Here is a 12,066-nt window from a genome sequence, read left to right as displayed (position 1 = left end):
GGACGTTAAAAAAGCTCCCAAACAGACATTTCTCTCCATCTGTATTCAACATTAATATCATTTAAGATTACATGCACTTGTGATTATATCAGTGCTTTTCTTCTCAGTCTGGCATTTCATTCCTTTCGGTCTAAGCTGCATACTTACCACGGGCTAAAACTAGAAATGCCAGCTGTAAAACTACTGATGATGATGTGACCAGTTTAATTTAGGTCTACATGACATCAATGGACTAAAATTAGTTACCTCTTTGCTTCTGCTGTGGCTTCGTCTGTGCCTCTTGTCTCCTAAAAGGCAAAAAAAGATACAAATAAATTATTGTTTGAAGGACACTCGAGGATTTAAATTACATGTAACTTTTTAAAGTAAAAGTTTTTTCTTTCCTCTTTTAAAATGGCAACTGCCTAGCCACACTCTAGCAACCATTTAGACATGAACAACATGAACAAGCCATAACCAGACACAAGAACATCAAGAAGTTCTAGATGTCCAAGATGAGACTTTATTCTTCCATGCCAGCTGTACATCTGTCAACCTCAATCGTACCTCTCTCTTTTATACAGTTTATCTAACCTGTTCTGACCAGTGAGTGTGTGTGAGTGTGAGTGTGTGTGTGGGCATGTTTTTGTGAAATATCAGGACACAAATGTGTATAATGACATGGGTATGACATTGGTATTACAAAAAGAGGGTGAAATATGAGGACGTTACCCATGTCCTCACTTTTCAAAATGCTTATAAATCATACAGAATGAGTTTTTTTTCACAGAAAGTAAACTGCAGTCTCCTGTGATGGGTAGGTTTAGGGGCAGTGTAAGGGGATAGAAAATACAGTTTGTACGGTATAAAAACCATTACGCCTATGGAATGTCCTCACATTTCACAAAAACAAACGTGTGTGTGTGTGTGTCTAATATATATATATATATATATATTAGTGCTGTCAGTTAAACGCGTTATTAACGCCGTTAACGCAAACCTATTTTAACGGCGTTAATTTTTTTATCGCGAGATTAACGTTCTTTTTGGTCTAACAAACTTTGTAGTTTTTTCACATGCTGTTGCAACAACTAGTAACGTTAGAAAAACTACAACACCACTCCGGGTGTAGCTAGACCGGAAACAAAACATCAGGCACGCTGCGGCTGCCCGCACTCGTTTGGGCCATTAAAAGAGTAGACGTGGATGGCAAGCGTGAGACGCCGAAATGAGAAACGTATTAAGCCATGGTTTAACTCAGGGGTCTTCTACTAAAAGTGCTTGTCTTGAGCGCTGCTTTCTGCTCTGATGGTGCGTAGCCTACACACCGGACGCGAATGAAGCGTTTCGCGCGAGTGATTTAAGTCAATGCAAAGACGCAAATAGACATTCTGCGGCGCGAATTAAGCGGCGTGCATGTCGCGTCATTCGCGTCCGGTGTGAGCGCACCATCAGTCTCTTCTTCACTGCATGCTTGACCGCGCGTCTGGGTCTGAAGTGAACGTAGTAACAGTGAGCATTGCAACGTTAACTGTTTCATTACGTCAAAAGGCTTCGCGGTCCGGATGGACGCATCTCGCGGTCCAGAGTTCACTAGTTGGCGACCCCTGGTTTAACTGCACTATAGGCGGAGTCCTAGTTTACCTTGCATGTGCACTTTGTAATTTTATTTTGTATCACCCTGTTTTGATCCCTTAGAAAGGGCTGTTGAAGGGGCTGTTTGTGCAACAAAGTATTTTTTTCACCCTTTTATTGATGGACAGTGCTACATTGTGTGAGCGATTATTTGCTCCAAGTGTGAATGTTGGTGTGAAATCGAACACTAAAGTATGCCAATGTTGTTTTCAATAAAACAAACATTTGAACAAAGCAAGCCGATCCACTTTTCTATGTTGATAAGAGCATTAAAATAAGAAAAAATAATGGGACAAAAAGAAATGGGGCATTTAGAATAAATAAAAATGTGCGATTAATTGTGAGTTAACTATGGCATTAATGCGATTAATCGCGATTAAATATTTTAATCGTTTGACAGCACTAATATATATATATATTAGTGCTGTCAAACGATTAAAATATTTAATCGCGATTAATCGCATTAATGTCATAGTTAACTCACAATTAATCGCACATTTTTATTTATTCTAAATGTCCCTTGATTTCTTTTTTGTCCCATTATTTTTTCTTATTTTAATGCTCTTATCAACATAGAAAAGTGGATCGGCTTGCTTTGTTCAAATGTTTGTTTTATTGAAAACAACATTGGCATACTTTAGTGTTCGATTTCACACCAACATTCTCAATTGGAGCAAATGATCGCTCACGCAATGTAACACTGCCCATCAATAAAAGGGTGAAACAAATACTTTGTTGCACAAACAGCCCCTTCAACAGCCCTTTCTAAGGGATCAAAACAGGGTGATACAAAATAAAATTACAAAGTGCACATGCAAGGTAAACTAGGACTCCGCCTATAGTGCAGTTAAACCAGGGGTCGCCAACTAGCGGACTCCGGTCCGAATCCGGACCGCGAAGCCTTTTGACGTAATGAAACAGTTAACGTTGCAATGCTCAGTTACTACGTTCAGACCCAGACGCGCGGTCAAGCATGCAGTGAAGAAGAGACTGATGGTGCCTTCACACCGGACGCGAATGACGCGACATGCACGCCGCTTAATCCGCGCCGCAGAATGTCTATTTGCGTCTTTGCATTGACTTAAATCACTCGCGCAAAACGCTTCATTCGCGTCTGGTGTGAACGCACCATCAGAGCAGAAAGCAGCGCTCAAGACAAGCACTTTTAGTTGAAGACCCCTGAGTTAAACCATGGCTTAATACGTTTCTCATTTCGGCGTCTCACGCTTGCCATCCACGTCTACTCTTTTAATGGCCCAAACGAGTGCGGGCAGCCGCAGCGTGCCTGATGTTTTGTTTCCGGTCTAGCTACATCCGAAGTGGTGTTGTAGTTTTTCTAACGTTACTAGTTGTTGCAACAGCATGTGAAAAAACTACAAAGTTTGTTAGACCAAAAAGAACGTTAATCTCGCGATAAAAAAATTGACGCCGTTAAAATAGGTTTGCGTTAACGTCGTTAATAACGCGTTTAACTGACAGCACTAATATATATATACACACACACACACACACACACACACACACACACACACACACACACACACACACACACACACACACACACACACACACACACACACACACACACACACACACACACACACACACACACACACACACACACACACACACACACACACACACACACACACACACACACACACACACACACACACACACACACACACACTCCAGCTTTTTGTCCATCCCCATTCCCTTTGCCACAGTCATTTCTTAACCTTTGTGGCTTCTTTTCAATGCTGGCGCACTGCCAACTAGTCTATTTTTTTTGTCAAAAGAGCACATACAACATTTAAATCAAGAGAGCAGCCTAAAGGCCTGTGCACACCGGGACGATTATTCGCACACGCTTATCACCAGCGTTGTTTGACGCTTCTTTGCGATTTTCACTGGCGATGCGCAGCGGCATATGGCGGCATAGCTCATCTTCTTCTTTGTCTACTTTCTTCCTCTTCGTCATATCAATGTGTGCAAGACCGTTTTGTGCTTGAGCGCCACCAAGTCGTGTTTTACTGTAACTTCAGCAGCTCCAGGCACGTGAACTAAAGCGCCGATCTCATTGGTCGGCCAGTTAATGTGGTGCGTTAAACCAAAAACGCTTTTACGCCTGTTGTTTTGCGCATCGGTGTGCACACTCACACTGGCGCTCTTTGTTTAGTCACAAGGCATTAAAAGTCGGCAATTAACACGCGCAAAAATCGCCCCGGTGTGAACAGGCCTGTACCACAGGTGCAGGTCATATAGTGTGCGTTACAGAGGCCTTCCTGGTTTTATTCATATTACTCCCAAATTATTCTACAAAAATATACTATATTTAGAATACAAATATACTATACCAACTGTGAAGCCACACCCTAGCAAACGTAGAGTAAAATGAATATGCCATATTTTGGCACCAAAACATTATACAGACATGGTGGGGGTGAACTCTTTTGACATGGTCAGGCAAACAGGTTAACTGTCACTGGAAACCGTCTTTCCAAGCTCTAGCAAGCATTTACATCACCCTAGCAATAAACAGGCCATAGTATGTTATTGTATGCATAATATGGGATGCAGAGGTGGAAAGAGTAACGAAATGTTCTACTCAAGTAAAAGTACTATTACTTCAATACAATTTTACTTAAGTACAAGTAAAAAGTACCGGTCTAAATATTTACTCAAGTAAAAGTAAAAAGTAGTTCATTTAAAATGTAAAAGCTACTGAGTTACTTTTTTTAACAGCAGGGAGGGGGACTCAGCATCACGGTATTAATTATTTAATAAATAAACTGTATTATTAAATTATGGTTATTATTATCACCAGTTAAATTGCGTTAAATTAATGAAAACTGATTTTTTTTTAACAAATGCTTTATTATAACAAACTTGAAACCATTTGTTTGTTTTGTTTATTAAAATTTCAATAAAACATGTCTAATTAAATAAATTAAATAAATTATTATGAATTAGATTAACAACTTTAAGAATTATAGAGTCCTATGAAATTTTTCTTTTTATGATTTAATACAAATACATTACCAAAACGGTGATAATCAAATAAAATGTAACAAACTTATCCTTTCATATTTTTTTGGGCAAAGCGCTGCAAAACAGTTTTACTAAATTAAACCATGGATTGAAAAATATATTCTTAAATAATGTTTAAATTATGTGTTATTATTATTATGACAAGTATTCTATTGTAGGCCTACAAGAGTAGCCTAATATATTTCTGTCGCAATTTCATCTAGTTAAACCAAACGTTTATTTTTACCTGTTTCAGAGTGACAATGGTTTTTAATTAAAGAAAATTATGAAAATGCTCATTAGGGGGGTTTCAGATCAGCTCTGGAAATGTCCATGTGTTCATGTTCAAATATGGTTTGTGGGACGTTAAAAACACCACAAGCATCACCTTTAGGCTACTTGAGTATGTAGACTAGTAACGTTAGACGAAACGGCGCTGCTCATTCACACAGAGACAGAACAAGCAGATCATATATTTAAATAGCAGTGTTTTGAGCTTTAATATTCACAGACCATGTCGCGATTTGATTTATTATTCAGCTCTACTTTCGATGTATTCATCCATCCATCCGTCTGTGTGTTTTAATTGACATTTGCGTTATACTGTAAATAAAATTCTCATGTCTGGATTCCCTCTGCATCACAGAAATCATTCGGCCTTAAGCACAGCGGGTGTTCCCAAACATGTTCTATGTGTTTCCTCCTTTGCATCAACATTTTTTTTTGCTAATTTGATATCCTCCAGAACAACACCCGTCTATTTTTTGTCTATATCCAAAGTATTTCCATACTATCCAGGGGTTCACGACAGCGTTTCGTTTTCAGCTGAGTCTGACGTCTGACATCTGTCTCCATCTTTTTGTGATTTTGGCGTGTTGTTCTCCCGCCTTCAATTCAATGCAGTCGTTTCTGGATCGCGATTTTCATCCCTTTGTATTATATATTTTTACTCAGTAACGGATGTGGTTTAAAATGTAGCGAAGTACAATACTTCAAACAAAACATACTTAAGTAAAATTACAGATTTTAAAAGCTACTTAAAAAAGTAGAAGTACACAGAAAAACTATTCAATTACAGTAACGCGAGTAAATGTAATTCGTTACTTTCCACCTCTGATGGGATGCTCATAATTAACTGGTTGAATTTTGACAGATTAATACTTTCAGTTGAACAGTTTATAAAGATATTTTAAAATGTTTGCTGCACGCTTAAATATGCTAGATGTAGCCAATAACATTTTTTCTTGTGTTTTTTGCCCCAAGTTTGCATGTCTGTAACTCAAGTAGTATAAAAAATATCCTTTTCAGATTCTGGTTCTTAAACTTTTCTTTTGGGATCTTCATTTTAAAGGCCTTATATGGTTCATTTTAGGGCTGTCAACGAATATTCTAAATTCGAATATATATTCGAATAGTTTTTAAAAAACGAATTTCGAAGGTGAAAATTAATATTCGAATAAATAAAAAAATGTGGGGAAAAAAAACGCCCGCGGTAGTAGAGGCGTGGCTGTCTGCTTTGCGAGTGGGCGCGCTAGCGCGCATGAAGCCTTCTGTACTTTGGCCTGTCTCCGCAGCGTGAGCCTCCGCTGACTGCGCGCGCTCCTCCCCAAACGGACGAGGTGTTTATACTTGACGCGCTCGCGTTGTGCTTTTCTTTGAAACGACAGATGACGACTCGGAGTAATTGTTCTATAAACTATCAGGAAAAGCGTCGAGAAGAAGTGGGCTAATGTACACAGGTGACGATATTTATTTTAGTACACTTCACCAAAAACCACACTACAAAAGAATCATGTAAAACGGATCAAAATAAACCTTGATATTACTTGTGACATGAGAACAAAATGTATGTAGAAATGTAACGTTAACTTATACAACTCAATTTATGATATCTAAATGTTTCCTAATTTCACTAAACACTTTAGTGAGTTTTCACTTAGTTTCGTGAACTTTTCTTTATTAAACGGCCTTTTTTATGCTTTTGTAGGCTCGTTTTGTAAATATAAGCAACTAATTTGTTTGTGCAAACTGGACCACCCTTACTTTGCATCGCCCGCCACAAGCTCTCTGTCTGCAACACGACAAGAGGCCATAACGGAGAAATTAATTTTGTTCATTTGTAAGGACATGAGAGCGATCAGTGTCGTGGATGGGGCAGGCTGGAGTTCTGTCAAGCAATGGAACCGAGGTACTGACTGAATAGATATTGCATGAATAAAGGATAAATGCACTGCTTCCACTGGTTTGATTATTTACCGTTTCATGTCAAGGAAAAGTTCCATGTTTACCACAGCACAGCTCGCTCGGAGCGTTCAGAATCATAAAACACGGGACGTGATGTTGAACTGTCCATTGTGCCAATAGATGGTATGCACATGAGGTTTGCCTTGATGTTGAGAGTGGCGTGAGAGCTGTATCTCAGAAGTGGGAAAGATGTTAATTTCGGGACACATCATCAGTAGTGTACCTTTGAATCGGGGGGTGTTTCGGCCTTTCAACACTAGACACCCTCATCAAAGGTGGCCAGCTACAGGGTGATCAAACCTGAGCTTGTGTCCCATGCCCAATCATAAGAATTGCCTGGTTGTTTTAAATGGCACAGCCCACGGGCCTTTGGGTTCTCAAGTGGGGTATAGGGTGGGGGGATTAGTAAGCGGGTCATGTTGTTGCTCTTTGAGCCCAGCAAGGGTCCTTCCGCTTAATCCATATCCACTGGCTGTTTCTTTCGGCCGCTTCAGAGACTGATCTGACTGTCTGCCGTAGAGCCTGTCCATGGATGCCAAGGTCTTTCAGCAGTCTGATGGTAGAAAAAGCCACAAAACCTCTGCATCCCACTTCAACCGGATAGACTTTCACTTTCCATCCTCGTTGTTGAGCGTCTGCTGCCAGTTCTATGTAGCGCAGTTTCTTGCGCTCATAGGCCTCTTCTGCTAAATTCTCCCATGGGACTGTGAGCTCTATGATATAAACAGACTTCAATGAAGGGGACCAAAGTACCAAGTCTGGCATAAGGGTGGTGGCTGCTATCTCGGGTGGGAAGATTAGTTGCTGGCCAACATCGACTAGCATCTTCCAGTCATGGCTAGCGCTCCAGCTTCTGGTTTGTTAGGGGGATGGTTGGGCTTTTTTTGTCCCTCTCGGATGAAGTTTGGGGCCGTGATGGAATTTGTTACTCTCAGGGGCAAGAAGTTAAAAATAATATGCTGTAAAACTTATATTAATATTTGTTTCAATCACTTAATGAAGTCTGCTATATTTGGGACAAGAGTCGCGACCTTAAATTGCTTGCACAAAACTCTTGATCAGCTCTCAAAATGTGTTTGTTCATTTAAACCAGGGGTCTCCAAACTCAGTCCTGGAGGGCCGCTGTCCTGCAGAGTTTAGCTCTAACTCTAATTAAACACACCTGAATCAGCTCACCAGTGTCTAACTAGGGCCTTGTAAGACACTGATGAGCTGATTCAGGTGTTTATTTGGGGTTCGAGCTAAACTCTGCAGGACAACGGCCCTCCCGGACTGAGTTTGGAGACCCCTGCTTTAAACCGTTATGCGCAGAGAGCGTGAGGGTGAGAGAGAGTGAGTTCTGCAGTCTTAGCCATTAGTTGATTTACTTGTTTTTGTGTAGTAATACGTTGTCAAATATGTTTAAACTTAACTAGACTACCTATATAAGTAGTTATGTCTCTTTGTATTCATTTGTCCTGTTATTGACGTAATGCGCGTCATTGATAAAATGCACAACCAGATGTTCGAATATTCGTGCTTTTTTTAGAGGGAATATTCGAACGTCATTTTTGAGCAATTTTGACAGCCCTAGTTCATTTACAGAGATATAGGGATCTTAATGTGGCTCCATGAGTATATTAGACAACTGCACACATTTTCAGTGGTCAAAAATCAAATGTGGGTCACTTTGCATAGAGCTTTTTTTCTTTTAAAAAAGGAATATCTGAACAACAAATAATGTTGAAACTAGAAATGTATTTTATGACGTAATGTTTTTAGTTTTTTTTTTACATTTTCTATTAATTTATAACACCACTGTAAACTTCATCGTTACATGTTGTTATTTTACTAAGATATATTTTGTGCAGGAAATTAGCATATTTTGTTGCTAAGTAAATACCTATAAATATTGAGGTATTCCGCCATGTTTCTCACACACACACACCTCGAATTCGTAAAGATCGGGACTTAAATATCCCGAGCTTCCCACTCGTATTTACGGCTTAGTGGTGGCGTTAATGTGCGTTAAACTCATAAATACGAGCTTTAAACGTCTAACAGGTTGATTTTATGGTGCGTTCATTGAGGTTTATGGGGATTTTAATGAGAATGACAGCAACATGTCGTTATTAGTGAATATGGTTTACCTGACTTGCGCTTTCGCTCCACTGAGCGCGATCTGGACCGTGAACAATGCTTCGAGCTCCTGGATGTTTTGCAGGTTTCCAAGCCTAAGTCGTCGTCACTTGCCTGATAAAATCAGAAAAAAACAATATAAACATCCCGCCAACCCGTTTTACAATGTAAACACTACAGTATAAAAGCACTCGATAATGAACATTCACACTGGAGTGCGACTACAAGGACCGTAAGTCGAATTATCCAGCTAATCGCCTCCTGTTTGCGTGCACTAACACGTTATATGCTGGATAGCAAACTCTAACACAATTAAATAACTTGTCATCTCAAATACACTCTGATTTTGAACACCATGGGTTCCCATTTTAGCTCACAGCATTGTTTTGAGTCTAGAGATTAATTATTTTCTATGTAAGGTTAGCTTAGGCTATCCGCCATTTTCTGAGTACAGAACGCAGCCCATCAATCACTGTTTCATTAATGATGTGCTTCTGTCGAATATGATCTCGACCAAAACAATAATCAAATGTACTTGCCGCCATGTTAACGAATAAAGAAACGGATTGGTTGTGTCCCTGTGGTTATCGGTAGAACTCGTACAGCTCCTTCTTCTATCATCCGTTTCCTTTGCGGCGGAACAATACCCGGATGTTTCCTTCTTCTTCTGCGGATATTCGCAGACGCACAGCGCCACTCTTGCGGCTGGACATTCTGACTCCAGGTTTTTGACGATGATGAAACCTGGCTGACTGCATGTTCTTCTCATTGAAATATATGGTGTGTTTGACACAATATTTACAACTTTACATTAACGAAAGCACTGTATTAGGTGTGAATCATAGACAGGCTTACATTGGCTTGTTTGGAGTATTGTGACAAGAGTTTTGAAGATGTAGACTACCTGGTAGTCAAGCCCAGCTCCAGCTTTGAGATGTAAGGTGGGCCAAGTGACATTCCTGGTCAATAATCATTTCTTTCTCAAAGTTTGGCCATGGCTGCATTAGCTTATAGTTTATTTTTTATTCCAAAAGTACTAAATGTGTTGGAAAATTTAACATGTAACATTTTAATTATATTCTGCTGAAATGAGCAAAATGAACGTCTCATTTTGCTGAATGAGATTCAAAGATCCAAGTCAGTAAAATGATCCAAACTTCCCACTACTACTGTCAACGTATGTAGCTATTCCCAGAGGTGTAAAAAGTACTCAAAAATGTTACTCAAGTGAAAGTACAAGTACTGAATGAAATTTTTACTCAATTAAAAGTAAAAGTATCTGGCCAGAATCATACTTGAGTAAAAAATACCACATTAAAATTGTACTTGAGTATTAAAAAAGTAAAAGTAGCAGCAAGAATGAAAACTAGAGATTCTACTACTAAGCTTTTAATCTCTAAAAACATGAAGTGAATGAACCACATACAAGGTTTTATCCTGCTTTAGAACTGTTTGCATTTAATGGTATTTAATTATCAAACAATAAGACTACTACCAAATGCCAGTATGCAACATGCTACTCAAAGTTGTAAAACCCTGGATTTAATTTAAAGGGATAGTTCACCCAAAAATGGAAATTTGATGTTTATCTGCTTATCTCCAGGGCATCCAAGATGTAGGTGTCTTTGTTTCTTCAATAGAACACAAATGAAGATTTTTAACTCCAACAGTTGCAGTCTGTCAGTCGTATAATGCATGTGAATGGAAACAAAATCTATGAGAGTAAAAAAAAAACATGCACAGACAAATCACGCAGCTCGTGACGACACATTGATGTCCTAAGACACGAAACGATCGGTTTGTGCGAGAAACCGAACAGTATTTGTAAAAATGTTTTACCTCGAATACATTCTATATCCGACACCCGTTCAGCGTGCCATCACTTCCGGTAAGTGAGGTCAATGTACACAATCTGGCGTAGAGATACGTGCGAGAGATCGCTTCTGGCACTCTGTCTGATCATTTGCCAGCAGCCATATCACCCAAGACTTGTTTCCCACTGAAGCTAACTAGGGCTGAGCATGGTCAGTACCCGGATGGGAGACCTCCTGGGAAAAACAGGTGTCTGCTGGTAGATGTGTTAGTGAGGCCAGCAGGGGGTGCTCACCCTGTGGTCTGTGTGGGTCCTAACGCCCCAGTAGGGGACACTATACTGTCAAAGGGCAGCGTCCTTCAGATGAGACATTAAACCGAGGTCCTGACTCTCTGTGGTCTTAAAAAAAATCCTACGATGTCCTTCGGAAAAAGAGTAGGGGTGTAACCCCCGCATCCTGGCCAAATTGGCCTCTGTTCATTGGCCTCCTAATCATCCCCATATACCGATTGGCTTCATCACTCCGTCTCCTCTCCACCATAAGCTGGTGTGTGGTGGGCGTTCTGGCGCAATATGGCTGCTGTCGCATCATCCAGGTGGTGCTGCACATTGGTGTTGGTTGAGGAGATTTCCCCCTTCCATATGTAAAGCGATTTGAGTACCCAAAAAAGCGATATATAAATGTATCAAATTATTATTATTATTATTATGTACATTGACCACACTTACCGGAAGTGATGGCGTGCTGAACGGGTGTCGGACATAGATCGTTTTTGAGGTAAAAATATTATATAAATACTGTTCGGGTTCTCACACAAACCGACTGTTTCATGTCTTAGGGTATCAATGTGTTGTAACGAGCTACGGAGTTGTCTGTGCAGGTTTTTTTTACTCTCATAGATGATTCTAGTAGTCATGTACCATTCACATGCATTATACGACTGATAGACTGCAATGGTTGGAGTTAAAAATCTTAATTTGTGTTCTACTGAAGAAACAAAGACACCTGTAAGCAGATAAACATCACATTTTCATTTTTGGGTGAACTATCCCTTTAAGCAGAAGCTGATTTTCAAAATTGTGAGTGTCAAGTGTATTTTGGGGCTGTAAAGCTATCTTGCAGTGCTGAAAAGCCTCTCACTCTAATTTCCAGGGCTGCGTTTCCCAAAACCATCTTAAGCTTAAGTTGATCGTAGAACAATTGCCACCAATGGTCTCTACGATCAACTGATCCCAGGTCAAGGTGC

The 12,066-nt window shown here is 39.8% G+C and overlaps 1 protein-coding gene across 2 annotated transcripts in view; it reads right to left on the bottom strand.

Annotated features, from left to right (window-relative positions):
• Nucleotides 1–9,678, bottom strand: part of rsrc2 (arginine/serine-rich coiled-coil 2) — a 28,290-nt gene extending 18,612 nt beyond the window's left edge. For both annotated transcript variants that reach the window (XM_079815496.1, XM_079815497.1), the window contains exons 1-3: nucleotides 9,546–9,678; nucleotides 9,018–9,120; nucleotides 247–287 (exon numbers count right to left, since the gene is read on the bottom strand). In XM_079815496.1, coding sequence (XP_079671622.1) covers nucleotides 247–287; nucleotides 9,018–9,120; nucleotides 9,546–9,551 — 150 coding nt within the window. In that variant the 5' untranslated portion in view covers nucleotides 9,552–9,678. The remainder of the gene's footprint in view (nucleotides 1–246; nucleotides 288–9,017; nucleotides 9,121–9,545) is intronic.
• Between the last annotated feature and the right edge of the window lie 2,388 nt (nucleotides 9,679–12,066).

The sequence above is a fragment of the Gobio gobio genome (genome assembly GCF_949357685.1).
Source record: "Gobio gobio genome assembly, chromosome: 4".
Classification (NCBI taxonomy): Eukaryota; Metazoa; Chordata; class Actinopteri; order Cypriniformes; family Gobionidae; genus Gobio; species Gobio gobio.
Note: the sequence above shows the minus strand (reverse complement) of the source record. Positions and strands in the feature narration are given on the sequence as shown.